This window comes from Porites lutea, chromosome 11, assembly GCF_958299795.1.
Source record: "Porites lutea chromosome 11, jaPorLute2.1, whole genome shotgun sequence".
NCBI classification, from domain to species: Eukaryota; Metazoa; Cnidaria; class Anthozoa; order Scleractinia; family Poritidae; genus Porites; species Porites lutea.
Window position 1 is genome coordinate 7,955,330 of NC_133211.1, and position 19,048 is coordinate 7,974,377.

Here is a 19,048-nt window from a genome sequence, read left to right on the forward strand (position 1 = left end):
TTGGAAACAAAGTGATGGCCCTTTTTTTCTCGTTTAAATAGCATCCATCATTGTCATAAAAAATTAAAATAATACTTAAAATCAGCAGACGGGAAATCAATAAGCTTCTGAATGGTTTGATCTCGCAGGAAGCGTAAAGCTAGCATTGGAGATGAAATGGCCTCTGGGTGGAAAACTAGTAAAGTGCTCATGGGAAGGTAATGCTTTTAAGCCCTAATAAAGAGTCATGTGATGGCACCTGTCTAAAATGCATCTTCTATTCTGGTATATGTGACGTGGCAGTTACATTTGTTTCATTGTACACTGTAGTTCCATAATTCTTATAAACCGTTACAGCTTAGCTTGAGACAAAAGACAACATTTCTACGACGCACTTGTGCCTTTCGTAAACGGTCTCTGCCATTTTTGAGACATTTCAAAAGTTTTTGACCTGTTATTGGTGCTATTAAATAAAGTTATTATTATTGAGAGTGTAATCGCAACCCGGGGTCGAACCCAGTGCAGTGACTTTCTAAACATGAAGACTGACAGCCCAGTGACTTTGTAAACATAAAGACTTTTAAGAATAGTATAACTAACTTGTACAAAGATGAATTAGCAAATGTCTTTGACCCCGATAAACCATGTTCATGGGGTGTTGCACGTAATTGTGGGTGCCACTGGTAACAATAGTTTAATAAGCATTTCTTAAGATTTTTACTGACTTAGTTGGAAGGTGCCCTGCATGGGACTCGAGGTTCCGTTTGCACCTTACCTTTTGGTCTTTTTTTTTCTTTTTGTCGTTACTGTAACCATTTATTTAGAGTGACTCAGAGCAATAAAGTTGACAAAACCAACAAAACCCGGACCGTACCAATACACTACCAAACTGACCCGCCAAAATTCTGAAACATTTATTAAATTACATAAACTAGCAAACTGTCTTTCCTAACTGTTAACAGGTCACCCCATCCCTTTTCATAACTTTTAACGTAATTTCAACTTGGGCTTCAATGTCGTTCTTTCTAAAAACATCTTATTTGCCTTATTAGGCTGATTTAGCAACAGAAGGGGAACATCAGTTGACGACGGCGCGTGCAAATTAAACAACTGGCTTGACCAATGGCAGAGCGCAAATAGTGCACCAGAAGTCGTGTTTAGTCCTGTCCGCGCGGTTTCCCGTCGTCAACTGACGTTCCCGTCCTGTTGCTAAATCAGCCTATTGTAATTTAATCCAGGGAGTATACTGCATCTATCATGACTAAAGGCTTGGTTACTAATGGTGGCATCGACCGTTAAAATAACAACGACCATTTACGAAAGGGAAATCGGCTTCTCCGACACCACCACTGGTTTCCCCGCGAAATGACGTCCCAAGAACGAGCATTGCAATCCGATACTGATGACTCGTTACTACCGAGATCTGGGTAGTGATTCTGATTGGTTAAGGCAATTTTTTTACCCAATCAGAAGGTCTATGTCATTTTGCGGGGAAAACTGTGGTAGGGTCGTGGAAATGTCTGCTGGTCACAGCTGTCCTCTCTAGCTTAATGTCGCAGATTACGGTATTGATCAGCCAATAAAAGAATTGTAACTAATAAATTGTGTTGTTATGAGTTAACCCGATAAAGGTGTGTTTGAACTCTATGTGATGTGGTGCACACTATTGTAATGTCAGATATCTGTCTGTTTCCTTTCTCATAGTAATGAGTTGACCCGTTTGTGGAACCTCAATCCAGACAATTTGGAGGCCTGCAAAGCTGAAAACAGGTTAGATATAGTGAAATTCTCTTTCGGACACCAAAGGGACAAAACCAAGTGTCCGCATTGCAGGGGTGCGATTGCATGAAGCTTGGCAACTTTGGGATCAAACAAATAGAAAGGTGTACGCATTATGGGGGAAGAGGCTCGATTTAACAAGCAGAAGCAGAAATTTGAAAGATCATCACCGTTATGTGCTCGTATTTTAAATTTTACAAATGTTTGTTACACTTTTCTTTCGAAAACGTTGATGTCACAGACTCACTGCTCTAGTTTTCTTCCATAATTAAATAAATCTTAGCCAGCGAATACAGGCCTCTCCTTAGCGGTGAGGAGCAAGGATAGGTGGCCGTACCCTGCTAGCAGTTGTTTCTTTTTGGCATCAGGCTTTTAGCGTTTACTAACGAAGTCGTTCGCATGGCTTGCAGTCGCGTAGATGCTTTGTTTTCGCGTCGCGAGAAAAAAAACACGCCACAATAAAGCCATGCCAGAAAGAAACCTCTCTTCGCAGGGTAAGACGGCTGTATTCACAGGGTAAATAAGTCGCCATGTCACAACATGGGTCTTACAGGCAAACCATGATAGATTGGTGGGAAACCTTCATTTAAACGGACACCCTCAGGGTTTGAGTGGTCACAGGCATCTGTATATCCTACACTTCCCTCTTAAGCCTGTGTTTAGCACGGACAACAGCAAGGGTTCCCTGATTCTCTGTCAAATGCCGGTTTTCCATACAGATTCAAAATGTTACAAACATCATCCTAGTCTCCTTCACAGTAGATTTCCACACAGGCGTTTTAGGGGAGTCGTTAGCACATACGATTCCTCTAAAAAGCATGGGTGAGAGTCTACTTTCGCAGCCGCTTGAGCCGGAATCACGCAAAGCTCTCCACCCCCACGCGGGGAGAATTGCGTGACTCCGGTGTGAGCGCCTGCGAAGGAGAGGTGACGTGGGATTGCTATCAAATAAAGTGGTAGATAAGATTAGTGAACTGTGTATGTTACTGATTGCAGAGTATTTCTTCCCACACTTGAAGAGTACTTTTCTGAGGCCATCGAACAAGCTGATCCAGAAGCTATGGTAGAAGATGAATACAAGTAAGAATGTTGTTCGGTGTCAAACTCTTTCACTAGAGCTCTGGTTTGTGTCCAATTGGTGGTAATACTTATTCATGACACCTTGTATTCTTGGCTCTTAACGTATAACGAAGCCCTATATAACCAATACCTCGGTATAACCGGAAAAATACATTCTTTGCTCCAATTATGATAAAATATAGGCGGTAGGACTACCAATCCATTGAAACCCTGTTGTAACAAACTCTGCATAACAAACACAGCGGTATAACGGTTGATACTCTTTGTCCCAGTGATAGTAAAAATTATGGGGTAGGACCCTTATATAAAATACATGTACCATCGATACAGTTAAACCTTTATGTAACAAACCCCTGTATAATGGACACACTGGTACAACAAATGACATTCCTTGTCCTAGTCATAAGAAAATATACGGGGTAAGATCCCGATAAGCTCTGATATAACAAACCACCTTCTAACGAACGCATCGTCGTACCGAAAAACACCACTTCTTGACCCAGGTATAATGAAGTTTTTATGTAAGTGGACCCTCATTTAACTGTCCCCCGGTACAGTTAAACCTTAATGTAACAAACTCCTGTACAACACTCACCGATATAACAAATGACATTCCTTGTCCCGGCTTAAATGTATAGGGTAGGACCCCGATTTAAAATACTTCCGATTCGGTTATAACTAACCTCTTTCAAACGAGCACATCAATATAACGAGTGATACTTCTTGTCCCATTAGTTGTAAAATTTATGGAAGTGGGTCCTCTTATAAAGACGTCCCAATGTAACAAACCCCTATATAAAAAAAACCAAAGTGCCATATAATGGCCTTCGTTGTGCTTGAAATAATGTAATTTTTGACGATTGAGAGACATGGGAACGAATTAGTCAGAAATGAATACTCTGACGGCACGGTATAGAGGCGCGCTGGTGTTCCTGGGATAGTATCGAGCTATTTATGGTTTTGACGCGAGACTTGCGCCATTCTACGTCAGCTCAGTCCTTCCGATAGTTTTCGTTTTGTTTTGCAAGTTTTCCTTTTCTCTATTTTATTTTGTTACGTCTTCAGATCTGTATGTTTTGGAATAAGGTTTCTTATTTCGGTATTTAGTTTATGAATTTAGGTATTTAGACCCGCACCCTTTTCCATTAGTATAATTTTGGAGTAGTTTATGTAACATTTTAATGTATTTTCCTTGATCCCTTTCCCCGAGGTTTTACGTGCCACTGCATTAGTAGGGGAATACGTTTCCACACATTTTTTGGCCACTTCTCAAGGGTGGTTTTTAAGTGGTTTTTCGTATCTAGCATGGTACAAGTTCTAGCTTAGAACATATATTAGTATTTTGCTAGAAGGGTATTGATTTAACATCTGCATCAGATGACTGACTGACGTATCCTAAATAAAGGTTTTCTCATTGAATATCTCGTGTTAGTAAAGTCGGAATGTAAAATGTGTAAGACAGGACTCCCATGTTAAAGTGCCCCAATACAGCCCTAGAGACACCAGGATCAGACAACAACATACAACTTATTCTTGGTCTAAAGTTGTAATCTGATTCCTTTCTTCCCCTGTTATCTGATTTTCAGTTAATTTGTTTAATATTTTTTTCTTTAAAATCTTTTACAGGGTTGTAAAGAAAAGTAATTATGGATGGAGGGGTATGTTAATTATTCTTACTGTTAAATTTTTCTTAACTGTAGTTAAACTTTTAACTTATTCTTATACGATTTTTTTACTTGTTGTTACGAATTTATTTGACTCCTTCTTATTACCAAAGGTCCATCCGGTACCAAAGATACCAAACTTAAGACAACTGCATACGATCGTTACCTATAATATGACACCTCCCTGCTGCGGACAGTTCACTTGGTCCTAAAGATACCCTACATGATAAAATCGTTACATGTATAATATCACCCCTCCCTACTGCGGACAGTTCACTTGGTCCTAAAGACACCCTACATGATACAATCGTTACCTGTATAATATGACAGCTCTTTATTACGGAGAGTTCACTTGGTGACCCTGTGTTACTCTGTGTCACCCTGTGTTCCCTTGTGTTACCCTGTGTTCCCCTATGTTCCCCTGTGTTCCTCTGTGTTACTCTGTGTGACTCTGTGTACCTCCTCAAATAATCCTGCCATCCATCCCACACAAAAAGTCGATCCATTACAGCATGACATTGCGACTAAGAAGAATTTGCTCGACAGATTATTTCTTTAACAAACGTCTCAACGCACTCACCACACATCTCATTAACAGAGCATGTAAATACCGTTTCATCCAGCAAGAAATAAACAAAGTACGCCTTATTCCAGGCAGCCACGCCTTCGAAACATTCACAAGACAGGAATCTGACAGAGTACCATTTTTAGTAACATTCAATCCAGATCCTCCTAACATTAACCATATTATTTCTGGAAATCTTAACATTCTTCATTCTTCCCAACGATGCAAAGAAGAACTTCCTTCTCCTCCTCTTATATCCTACCGCCGTTGCAATAACCTACGCGAAACCTTGTCTGAGCCAAACACCGCAGACCACCCCCCAAAACACCTGGAGATTTCCGCTGTAATAGAAGTAGGTGTAAGACGTGTCCTTTTATTACAGAAGGAACCACGCCTTATAGTCAAGCCATATGGTGAAAAAATTGTGCACTCTGGGGTAAAAGCACCAAATTTGGCATGGTAATAGTACTTGGGCTGCTGAACAATATTAGCTATGGACCCCAGTCAGGGGGGACATTTTGTACTCAGGGGGTGGGGTGGTTGCAGTTTCCAATTTAACTGCCGTTATTGAAAAGAAAGCTGCTATATCAATAGGGAATGGTGTCCTAGGGAAGTTTAACAAGGTCTATTTAATCCAACTTTCTAGGTGGCGTGGGGGGGAAGGTTTCAACACAGCTTAGGGGGAGGGGTAGGAGTATCTCTGTTTGCATGTTTGTATAAGTTTATGTTGTGAGGAAGAATACAATGACCTTTCCTGAATTCTGGGATAATTTTAAATCATTTAGCAATTAGTTTCTCCTCTGAACTTATTCTTCATCTCCATGGTAGTGGAGATGGTGGTGGTGGTGTCTATGGGGGGGGGGGGGGGGAATGGGTGGGTTTTTCCCGGTGTAGTAAGCGCATGTTTCTTATATTATCAGTTAATCAACCTGCGGAAATAAACTAGATGACTTAAGGCACTTTTTTAGGCTATTTAATCACCTGATCATCGTTACATCATTCATAAGAGGGTAGCGGGGGGGGGGGGGGGGGGAGGGGTGTCCCGGTCCCGTTTCACCTGTAAATTTTGACAAATTTCACGTATCACATGCGTTATAAACCATTTTTCACGATCCACGAATGTAGTCATCAACCAAAACCGGAAACCACGCATGAAAAGCCCCTCGCACCCAGGGGATGTCTGATTGCATTTTGTGATTGCGTAATACAAGTACAACATCCTATAACACTTTTCATCACTTGAGAGCCCTTATGATTGCTGTGCCATGTAAAGAACCAGTTGCAGGAGGAAGAACTGGGGTTATGGTGGATTTTATTGGCACCAGGAGACTTACATAAATTTGAAGTGGATTCTCACGATGAATCTAAAAAGCTATAAAGAGCAGCTCAATTCTGTATGATTTTCCTTGACTGTGTCTCTATACTAGCTCCATCGGTCCATGATGATCTCAATTATACTTTTTAAGAATTGAGAGATGTGAGGCTTGTTCACTATCAGTGTTTCTTTCTGTGGCGTTCTTCTCAACAATTACATGGTATTCACTTAAAGCAAGAAAGACTTCGAGAATATCTCTATATGGCGTTAAATCCACGCATTGCTGTTATCAAATGTGTCAAAGATTTGTGTTGTGAACTTGCTGTGAAACATCACAGCAAATATAGCACTGCTCCAGTCTCAGCAGACATCTGCTGTCATATAACTGTTATCAGACGTCTGATTTTGTATGTTATGTTATATAACTGTTATCCGACGTCAGATGTTATATGTTATGTAATATAACTGTCATCAGACGGCTGATAACAGTTATATGATGTAAGACGTCTGCTAACAGTTACAAAAATCAGACGTTATGTAACATAACATATAAAATCAGACATCAGATGTGTGATGACACTTATATGACAGCAGATGTCTGCTGTCATATAACTGTTATAAAATCAGACGTCTGATAACAGTTATATGACAGCAGACATCTGCTGTCATGTAACTGTGTAACAGTTAACTGTTATATAACAGTTATATAAATGTTATAACTGTTATATAACATAAATAACTGTTATATAACAGTATATATTATGTTATATAACTGTTATATAACACTTATATAACTGTTATACAACAGTTATATACTTGTTATATGACTGTTATATAACAGTTATCTAACATAGTTATATAAATGTTATATAACAGTCATATAACATAATATATACTGTTATATCACATATATAACTGTTATATAACTATGTTATATAACTGTTATATAACAGTCATATAACTGTTATACCACAGTTATATAACATATATAACTGTTATATAACAGTTATATAACATAGTTATATAAATGTTAGATAACTGTTATATAACAGTATATATTATGTTGTATAACTGTTATATAACAGTTATTTAACATTTATATACTTGTTTTATGACTGTTATATAACATTTATATAACTATGTTATATAACTGTTATCCAACAGTTGTAATATAACTGTTATATAACATATGTAACTGTTATATGACTGTTATATAACAGTTATATAACATAGTTATATAAATGTTATGTAACAGTCATATAACATAATATATACTGTTATATCACATATATAACTGTTATATAACATTTATATAACTATGTTATATAACTGTTATCTAACAGTTGTAATATAACTGTTATATAACATATGTAACTGTTATATGACTGTTATATAACAGTTATATAACATAGTTATATAAATGTTATACAACAGTCATATATAACAGTTATATAACATAGTTATATAAATGTTATATAACAGTCATATAACATAATATATACTGTTATATCACATATATAACTGTTATATAACATTTATATAACTATGTTATATAACTGTTATATAACAGTCATATAACTGTTATACCACAGTTATATAACATATATAACTGTTATATAACAGTTATGTAACATAGTTATATAAATGTTGTATAACTGTTATATAGCAGTTATTTAACATCTATGTACTTGTTTTATAACTGTTATATAAGATATATACCTGTTATCTAACAGTTATAATGTAACTGTTATATAACTGTTATATGACTGTTATATAACATTTATATAACTATGTTATATAACTGTTACATAACATATTTATATAAACAGTTATATAACATAGTTACATAAATGTTATATAACAGTCATATAACATAATATATACTGTTATATAACAGTTGTATAACTGTTATATAACATATGTAACTGTTATATGACTGTTATATAACTGTTATATAACATATTTAACTGTTATATAACTGTTATATTTAAGCAATACAAAACGTTTCCGTGTTTACATAGCCTGAGATAAACACGAGAGGGGTTGGGAGAATTCGAGACAGTTATGCAAACCCGAGACGAAGTCGAGGGTTTGCATAACTGTCGAGAATTTTCCCAACCCCTCGAGTGTTTGTATCAGGATATGCAAACACAGGGAAAAAGTTCTATATTGCTTTTATAAAATAACTTTCCCGAGAAAAAAAGCAAAACTCTCTTATTTAGCCCATTGATTAAAAGAGAAATTCTTACCAGTTGCGAAGTCTTGTACATAAAGCTTGTACGCGTAATCAGTCTTTGTTTTGCAAAAAACATGCCTCCAAAATACGGGTTTTTCTCCCTTAAAATGTCACCTTAAGCGAACAAAAATTGACACACCTTCTTTGTAACGATTTTCCAAGTTTCAGCCGACGAAGGAATGGGTAAATAAAGTAAACTTGTTGAGTTTTGAAATCGAAAACTTTTTCAAATTCGAGCTTTCGTGATTAGCGCGCGAAAAGCAAAGCATCTTGACACCACAACCATGTTTACATACTCTCATGCAAACACTCCTCTCGGCCAATCAGAGCGCACGTACTATCTTAGTTATTTGATAAAACAGTATAGATTATGTTATATAACTGTTATATAACAGTTATATAACCTATATGACAACAGAATCCGCTGTCATATAACTGTTATCAGACGTCTAACATCATATAACTGTTATCAGACGTCTGCTGTCATACAACTGTTATCAGGCGTCTGATTTTATATGTTATGTTATATAACTGTTATCAGACGTCTGATGTTAGATATCCTTTTCCCCTCAACTCGGCACATTTATTTTTGATAATTGTAAAGATGACAATAGAGTGTGAGAGAGATCAATATATTATTGAAAACAAGAGAAAACCAAAGGTTATGGAGTGATGGCGACAACGATGGAAGATGAAAATGCTGTTACTCCAATAGAGTACTAAAGTGATGACGTCATAGAAATGAAATTTCTGAAATTATGGGATTTGTCAGGATATTCTGAAAGAACAATGTCCAAGAGGCCTACTTGCCAAAAATGAGCATTTCGCGGCAAATTGTCTCTGAGATCGTAGCCCAGTTATACTAGGAAAACTCCATACAAACCCTTCTAATTTTTTTTTGGGTCGACCAAAAAAAATTTAGAAGGGTTTGTATGGAGTTTTGTAGGCATAACTGGGCTACGATCTCAGAGACAATTTGCCCCCAAATGCTCATTTTTGGCAAGTAGGCCTCTTAGACATTGTTCTTTCAGAATGTCCTGACAAATCCCATAATTTCACAAATTTCATTTTTATGACGTCACACTTAAGTACTCTATGCTGTGCTTCACACAAGTTTCACTTGATAGATGTTCCAAACATGCGTGATCAGATTCTAAGTGACCAGAGAAGATCCAGATGCGAGTGATCAAATTGCTTTCTGTGAATTCCATTCATCCTTATAAGTGGAAGTCCAAACGAAAGCCGGCTACATACCTGCGATGCATGCATAATAATAACCTGAAGATGAAAACTGCGGGCTACTCTTGTCGCCCGCAATAAAAGTGGTTAATAACTCCCCGTTGCATGTCGTTGAAGGTCTCTGTGAGTGTCTCATGTTTTATTTTTGCGGTAGTTTGGCTGAGCAATTAAATTCCCAAAAAGTGCAATTCACTTCAATCAAAGTGTAAAAATGTCTCTCACAAACGAGAGAGCAAAAAGACCAGCCATTCCTGTCCGCCATGCAGAATTTCCTTGAGTAGCCTGACCTTTTGTTTCTTCTGTGTGCAGACTTGTTTGTTCCATCAGGAGGTGTCTCAAAAATATTAATGAAGTGTTTTGATGTGTCAGGGGGTGCATGTATTATATTGTAATGCTTTAACTCAAATTAATTCCGCCCTTCAGAACTCAACTTGCTTCTACGTGGTTTTCCCTTGTGACAAGAATCACTTACACACTCTTTTAAAATAATTTTACAAAATCTCTCAGAAAAGTAACTAACAGGTATTTTATAGGATTACCTTGCACTACTTTGAAGAAAATGGGAATGCAAAAGTTTTTTAGGCCGCTTTCTTCCCGTTTTTGAGTCTTCTCGGGACCAAAACAAAAAGGCCATGACCCCTCCCCCCTAAGGGCACAATGTGCCTCCCCCGTGCATATTTGAGTGGGGTCCATAGCTAAAAATAATTAGTGCAACTAGTACTATCACTGTGCCGAGTTTGATGCTTTTACCCCAAAGTGCACAATTCAGCTATTTTTTTACACCATATGGCTGGACTACGTACCCGTTTACTCTATTCTCACTTCGCTTTTCAAGCCCCTGATTAAGCCTAATTTTGTGTAGTCCAAATATTGGGAAAATAAATTTGTAAACCTTAGCTCTACGATAAGCCTTGCCTACAATTTTAAATGCCCTGTGTTACTCTGTGTTACCCTGTGTTATGCTTTGTTACACTGTGTTACTCTTTGTTACCCTGTGTTACCCTGTGTTCCCCTGTTTTACCTTGTGTTAGCCTTTGTTACCCTGTGTTAGCTTTGTTACCCTGAGTTTCCCTTTGTTACCCTTTGTTACCCTGTATTGCTCTCTGTTACAGTGTGTTACCCTTTTTTACCCTCTGTTAACCTGTGTTACCCTTTGTTAACCTGTGTTACCTTTTCTTACCCTGTGTTACGCTTTGTTACCCCGTGTTACCCTTTGCCACCCTTTGTTACACTGTGTTGCCCTGTGTCACACTGTGTTACCCTTTGTTACCCTGTGTTACCCTATGTTAAACTTTGTTAACCTGTTTTACCCTTGTTTCCCTGTGTTACCCTTTCTTATGCTTCGTTACCCGGTGTTACCCTATGTTACCCTTGTTACCCTGTGTTACCCTGTGTTACATTTTGTTGCCCTATACCCTATCTTACTCTATGTCACCCTGTGTTACCCTTTTTACCCTGTGTTACCCTGTATTACCCCGTGTTACCCTGTGTTACTCTTTTTACCCTGTCTTATCCTTTGTTACCCAGTGTTACCCTGTGTTGCCCTTTCTTACCCTGTGTTACCCTCTGTTATCCTGTGTTACCTTTTGTTACCCCGTGTTACCCTGTGTTAAACTTTGATACCCTGTGTTACCCTCTTTTATCCTGTGTTACCCTGTGTTCCCCTTTGTTACCCTGTGTTACACTTTGTTACCCTGTGTTACCCCGTTTTACCCTTTGTTACCCTGTGTAACCCTTTGTTACCCTGTGTTACTCTGTGTTCCCTTTTCCCCCTATGTTTTGCCGTCATCCCCTATGGTACCCTGTGTTCCCCTATCTTACCCTCTGTTACCCTTTGTTGCCTTCTGTTATTCTTCGTTACCCTATGTTACCCTGTGTTACTCCCATTTTACCCTTTGTTATCCTGTGTTACCCTGTGTTACCCTTTGTTACCCTGTGTTAGCCCTTGTTACCCCGTGTTACCCTCTGTTACCCCTTCTTACCCTTCATTACCCTTTGTTACCCTTCATTACCCTTTGTTACCCTTTGTTACCCTGTGTTACCCTCTGTTACCCTTGTTACCCTGTGTTACCCCGTGTTACCTTTTGTTACCCTATGTTACTCTTTGTTACCCTGCGTTACCCTGTGTTACCCTTTTTTACCCTTTGTTAGCCTTTGTTACCCCATGTTACCCTCTGTTACCCCTTCTTACCGTTCATTACCCTGTGTTACCCTTTGTTACCCTGTGTTACCTTGTGTTACCCCTCTTAGCCTGTGTTACCCTGTGTTACCTTTTGTTACTCTGTGTTACCCTTTGTTACCTTTTGTTACCCTATCTTACTCTTTGTTACCCTTTCTTAGTTTATGTTACCCTTGTTACCCGGCCTGTGTTACCCTTTGTTGCCCAGTGTTACACTTTGTTACCCTGTGTTACCTTGCGTTACTCTGTGTTACCCATTTGTTACCCTGTATTACTCTGTGTTACCCCATGTTACCCTTTGTTACACTTTGTTACCCTTTGCAAGCCTTCATTACCCTGTGTTACCCTTGTTATCCTGTGTTACCCTGGTTACCCTTTGTTACCCTTCGTTACCCTCTGTTACCCTGTGTTACCCTATGTTACTGTTTCTTATGCTTTGTAACTCTAGATTACCCTGTGTTACCCTTTTTACCCTGTGTTACCCCGTGTTACCCTTTTATACCCTGTGTTACCCTATGTTACCCTATGTTACCCTTTGTTACCCTGTGTTACCCTTTTGTTGCTCTTCGTGACCCTGTGTTACCTTTCGTTACCCTGTGTTACCCTTTTGTTGCTCTTCCTGACCCTGTGTTACCTTTCGTTACCCTGTGTTACCCTTTGTTATTCTGTGTTACCCTTTGGTACCCTTTGTTGCCCTGTGTTACCTTTTGTTACCCTGTTTTACCCTGTGTTACCCTGTGTTACCCTTGTTACTCTGTGTTACCCTTTGTTACCCTGTGTTACCCTATATTACCCTTTGTTACCCTGTGTTACCCTGTGTTACCCTTTGTTACCCTGTGTTACTTTGTGTTATCCTATGTTACCCGTTACTCTATGTTATCCTGGGTACCCTTGTTACCCTGTGTTACCCTTTTATACCCTGTGTTACCCTGTGTTCCTCTTTTTTACCGTTTGTTACCCTGTGTTACCCTTCATTACCCTGTGTTGCCCTGTGTTACCCTTGTTATCCTGTGTTACCCTGTGTTACACGGTGTTCCCCCGTTGTTCCTTTTTGTTACCCTGTGTTACCATTTGTTTCCCTTTGTTACCTCTCGTTCCCCTGTCTTCTCCTTTTTTACCTTGTGTTTTGCCTCTGTTACCCTGTGTCACCCTGTGTTACCCTTTGTTGCACTGGTCTTAATGATACCCTACGTGATACAATCTTTACATGTATAATATGACATTTTCCCATTTAGGAGAGTGCGCCTGATCCTAAAGACTCTCCACATTATACAATGGTTATTTGTTTAATTTGACACCTAGTTTATTTGATTATAAAGATACCCTACACGATAAAATCGTTACTTGTATGGTATGATACCTTCCTATTGCGGACATTTCACTTGGTCCTAAAGATACCCTTCGATATAATCGTGACTTGACTGTTTAATCTGACATTTTTCGTATTACAGAGAGTTCATTTGATCAGAAAGGTGCCCTACATGATACAATCGTTACCTGTATAATTTGGCTCCTCCCTATTTAAGATAGTGCACTTGATCCTAAAGATTCTCTACACAATACAATGGTTACCTGTATAATATGACACCTCTCTATTATGGAGAGTTCACTTAGTCTTAAAGACATCCTACGTGATACAATCGTTACCTTAGCCTGCGTAGCATGGCGGTTTCGTCGAGCCGGGCGCACGAGCAACGAAGCCGCGAAATTTGCGCGCAAAGCGTGCGAAAATAATACCTCCCTATTTCGGACAGTTCTTTTTATTTTAAATATACCCTACATGATATAGTCGTTACTTGTATAATATGACACCTCTCTATTTCAGACAGTTCTTTTTATTTTAAAGATACCCAACATTATATTATCGTTACTTGTATAATATGACACTTGGCTATTACGGAGAGTTCACCTGGTCTTAAAGATACCCTGCATTATTTAATCGGTCCTTATGTAATATGACACCTTCCTATTTCGGACAGTGCACTTGATCCTAAAGATGCCTGCATCATACAATCGTTATTTGTAGAATTTGACACTTAATTACTACTTAGAGTTCATTTTATCATAAAAATACCCTGCATGATACAATCGTTACTTGTATAGTACAACACCTCCTTATTACAAATAGTTCACTTGGTCCTAAAGATACCTTTCATGATACAATGTTTACCTTTACAATGATACCTTCCCATTACGAAGAGTTTACCTGATCCTAAAGAGGCCCTACATCATACAATCGTTACCTGTATAATATGACACCTTTCAATTGCGGAGAGTTCACTTGATCCTTAAGACACCTTTCATGATACAACCGTTACGAGAGTTCACTTGTTATTTTCCTGTATTCCGATTGGTTAACTCTGTCAAAGTGGCCCCGGTTACAGTAGTCGCATGGTAATGGGACTCGAAATGAATAGGCCCAGCTGTCCATGTTATATAGAGTTTACTATCTGTTGGACTGAGAGAACGTTTTGCGATAGGAAGGTGCCCGTACTATACAACATACGCAAACTTTATTTACATGAAAATCAACATATTACTAGTACCGATATACCTTCAAACAGCGAAGCTAATCAAGGCAGGTCGTGTGGAGACGTAGACGTATCTCTTAAACTTTTAAAAATTACAAATGTGTGTTAAAGGAGTATTTTGTCTCCAACTCTTGACAGTAGTGAACTTACGCAACAGGACGGGAGAGGAAAGAAAACAGCAAACCTTGTGTGACAAGAGTGACAATAATTTTGTTTGAAACAACTTTTCTCCAAACCTTACTTTCCTGTAAACAGATCTTTTGGTAAATTACCATAAAATATTGGTGTTAAGTGAAGATCACGACACAACGTGCAGGTAATAGCCGTGTCACGTTTGTCACACACTAGTGTTTTGCCGTCCTGTTTCGTAAACTCAATAGTGCCTGTATCTAGTAACTTCGTCGTCTAGTTGGTGTATTTTAACATGATGTTATCTCTTCCCAGCACTTCGTCTTCTTGCACGAAGAAGCCATCATTTTTTCCAGCCCAGCACAAATCCATTCAAAACACTTCCGGAATATCTTGACAGCGTGGTGCATCAGCTAGCTCAGGAGCTACCGGTGAGAAAAATGTCTTCTGCTGTGTTCACACAAGTACCAAGATCTTTTCTAAGCGATTGTAAAACGAACTTGTTTCAGTGAACGCTGATCATCACTCACCACCCTGCCTTCCTTCAATGCAATAGGCGAGCAGTGGCGGATCCAGGGGAGGGGCTATTGCCCCGGTACCCCTGCCCCCCCCCCCCCCCCCCCCACTAATTTTTGGGACCAAACTGAGGCCCGAAGGGCGGAAAAAAAATTTTTTTGGTGACCGACCACCCCCTTATCTAAGGGTCTGGATTACCGCCCGCCCTTCCCCCTTATCGTAAGGTCTGGATCCGGCACTGGCCAGTAATCATTCCTTCGTTTTTTGTCTACTTTCTTTTTCCAGACCCTAAAGAGTGAGGAAGGCATCGTTGTAAATGGTTAGTTTTGGGTTCCTAACTTGGTTTGTCGTCGTTACAGTTGTTTTGTATACAAGGGTTGATAATAACCCTGATGAATAAAAATGGATTGAAATGTTCTTTCACTAAACACGCCAAGCACTATGAGTCAGCGATCAAGCTGGACTGACTGATAGCCAGAGAGCTCTTACCACTAGTAACGTAGAGCGGTTTTTTTGGTTCTGTGTCACTCTTTTGGGAAATTTGCGCCTTTTGTAGTTAGTGTTTATCGTTCTTAACAAGGCTGTGTAAATGTTATGGAATGTTGTTGATTATGTGTAAAGGACTTGTGACGTCATCCCACAAATTTTCTTCAATTTTATGCGTTAGAAACGCGACCCAGTGGATGTAAGTTCTTAGGCCGTTTATTTCCCATTTTTAAGTTGTGCGTGGGTTTAGATCGGTATGATGGCGAATTACATGGTTTTGGGTTGCGAGTTATGAACCATTTGATTTTCCCGCACATCCTCGAAATGTCCGGGAGAAGAGGGCCGAAGGAAGGGGTGTCTCCTACGACAGTCCCACAATACAATTCGCCGACGGTACAATATCGATTCAACCTTACGTGAAACCTCAAAATGTCCTATAGAAAGTAGTCTACTACACAGCCGTTTTTATTGTCGCGAATTTCCTCTGTTAAATCCTTATAGTGTTTTAGCTTGTGTTAGTTATATCAATTTCAGTTTGTCTCAAGTCTTTATTTTCTAATTGTTCCTTTACAGGGTCGGCAGATACAACGGCGCCAATCACGTGACGGGGCTAAGTATAGCGCCGATCTTAAGTCGCTGGAGAGACAGTCGTCATTATAATAAATGTTTTTATATTTATGTATTATCATTTAAAAAGACTGGGGAGCCATCCATTCTGTCATTCGTAACGTAAACAATCCCGTTCAACAATGTTGAGTTAGTACAAGAATACATAGAACTAGGAGTAACTCACTTTGAGATTTCATATTTTCCACAAGCATATTTTGGACTTAATACAGTCTTTTTCGCGTGAAGTCATTCGTAATGTTTATTGGGTGTATTTGGCCACGTGCCGTCCAAAATGAAGGCCTAGGTGGTAATAAAAATTTATCATAAGGGAAGGGTAGTAAATTGCAAAATTTCCACTTCTAAAGGGGATGTAGAGTGATTCTGGGATGTTAACCATTTGGGGTACGGTTCCCAATTAACCCACCGAAAGATGGAATACTTGAACGTATTCCGTGTTCTTGTTTTCAACCAATCAAAACAATACGGCAGATATTTCAGATGAACGATTGTGCTGGGATCCTTTCCTGTACATCAGTTACTCGTTAACTTTCGCTGCTGCAATTGACTTTCTAATTCGCGACATCTTCGCACGATCCGGACGCTCTCCCCCCCCCCCCCCCCCCCCCAACACACAAACACACACACACACCTAAAACAGATTGATGCAGATCGTAGGTTATTTCGATGCCCAAAACAGCAAAGCCTGCTTCGAATATGTGATTCATCTAGCCGTTAAGGCCAAGTGCACCATGAAATTAATAGATAAGCATGCATGCAATATTTAAAAAACCCTGTAGAAGTCCCAAATCTTTTATTATTTTAACGTGCAAGGAAAGAGTCATCCTTTCAAGATTTTCTCAAGGGACGATGGTTAATCCTATGTAAGATAATTAACTCAAAATCCTACATTCTCTGAGACGAGAATAGAATAATTCATTTAATGCTATCATGATCACTCTCTCCCCCGAGGCCACAATCCTTTTTGTCAGCTCCACTGTTCGACCCGAAAGGTATCTCATATATGATCTGTGGTGCTGGTCAAACGGATCGGAGCTCTAGCGTAAGTGACCAGTTCTACTATGCTCCAGAGATCTGTGCCCAGTTCAATACTCTGCCGCAAATTCAGCTTCAGCTCAGTGAAAAAAAGGCGGTCTTATTTCCTTGCATTTTTAGCCAGAATTTCTTGGACAAATCTCGTTTTGAAAAAGAAAAAAAAATGCTCAACCCCTCTCCCCTGCAAACAAGTCTCAGAGGAACGGGGATGGGGAGTGAAAAGGTACCCTTCCACACACCTCCCCACCCCCTCCCCATGGAGATTCTTAGATAGTAATTTTATTTATTCCCCACTGTTCCTTTCTTGACGACCACTCAGATGAATTCTCTAAAAGGGTCCGTCATGGGAGTATGTCCTCTTTTGGGTCGTTTTACATGAAAAGGCGGTCTTCCTCGCTGCAAGAGTGGTCAACGTGCACGGTTCCGGTTTGCACCTTTCACTCAATGGTGAAGAGACCTCACTGAAATCACCAACCTTAATCTGCCCCTCACTCCCAAAATTGTAGCAAACTTTCCAAGTTTCATTTTGAGTAAAGCTGAAAAACAAATCTTTCCCTCCTTAAGAACTACCAAAGAGGTTTTATTTGAATGGTCACAAAGAAATTCATCACAAACTCAAAAATTAGACCCATTTTGCAAGACTCATCATTCACTGCACTCTGGGTGTGAAACGATTAACGCTAAGAAATTTCCGGCTTTTGTGAAAGGGAATTTCATAAATAACACCAAGCTTTCCTTTGCTGATAAGGGTTATACAAATCAGTACCATATGAAAAATACTACTGACAAAGTTTCATTGAAATGGTCGCCCCAGGTTCACTCTAACCCTTTAAGCCCTAAGAGTGATCAGCATCAAATTTCTCCTTGTAATATCAATGCTTTGTAACACAGAGTGGTCATGAGAATTGAGGACATGATCACACAAGATGAATCTAATTGATACTTCAACAAATTCTCTCCACTACTTCTATTGGAAACGTATAGGGATAACAAATGAGAATTTGAATTCTGATGTTAGGGTTTGAAGGGGTAATAGCACACTCAAACACCAGAAACGGCGATAACACTTCTACATAAATTTTACACCTTGTATATCTCCGGTTTTGACTCTGGAAGTGAAATGGTTTATTCCACTTGAAAAGTTTCCGTGATCATAGTTCGTAACTAAAGTAGTTTTGATATCTTATAGTTGTTATTATTTTTCCTGTTTTGAAAAAAACAGTGAGATTAAATTAAACGAGAGAGGATTAAACTATTCGGGGTAGTGTATAAACAAGAGGGCCTTTTGTCTCGGGGTTTAATTATATTTAGCATTTTATTTTTAGTTATATTTTACTAGTTTTTTTCTCTTCTTCGCTTTTTTTCAGTCTTGTGTTTGTTTTCTGATTGCCTTGAATGGGCAAGTATGAAATTAGTTTGTCGCCTTTTTCGCATAGCCAAGCGGCTTGTTCTCTTTTTTTACCACACGGCTTTCTACCTCGAGGCACAAACCGGGGGGGGGTACTCCCTATAATAGCCCGAGGTATATGAGGGGATAGGGATTTTACTCGTTGAAGTATATGAAAGGGTAGGGATATCTGTTATTTGGGTCTGCGAAAGGGCCATAAGGGCCGAACAGATGAATTTTATAGCTGTATAAAGTCGGGAAAACGTTCTATTTTTGTGATTGATTCCTGCTTAAATGACAA

General features: G+C 39.0%; 1 protein-coding gene across 2 annotated transcripts in view; it reads left to right on the forward strand.

Annotated features, from left to right (window-relative positions):
• The window catches only part of LOC140951683 (THO complex subunit 1-like), a 47,547-nt gene extending 31,034 nt beyond the window's left edge, over window positions 1–16,513 (forward strand). Inside the window, exons 19-25 of one of the 2 annotated variants that reach the window (XM_073400991.1) lie at window positions 129–197; window positions 1,684–1,749; window positions 2,755–2,838; window positions 4,465–4,496; window positions 15,012–15,127; window positions 15,498–15,531; window positions 16,272–16,513. In XM_073400991.1, coding sequence (XP_073257092.1) covers window positions 129–197; window positions 1,684–1,749; window positions 2,755–2,838; window positions 4,465–4,496; window positions 15,012–15,127; window positions 15,498–15,531; window positions 16,272–16,303 — 433 coding nt within the window. In that variant the 3' untranslated portion in view covers window positions 16,304–16,513. The remainder of the gene's footprint in view (window positions 1–128; window positions 198–1,683; window positions 1,750–2,754; window positions 2,839–4,464; window positions 4,497–15,011; window positions 15,128–15,497; window positions 15,532–16,271) is intronic. The other variant, XM_073400990.1, reaches the window with a different exon arrangement.
• The last annotated feature ends 2,535 nt before the right edge of the window (window positions 16,514–19,048 follow it).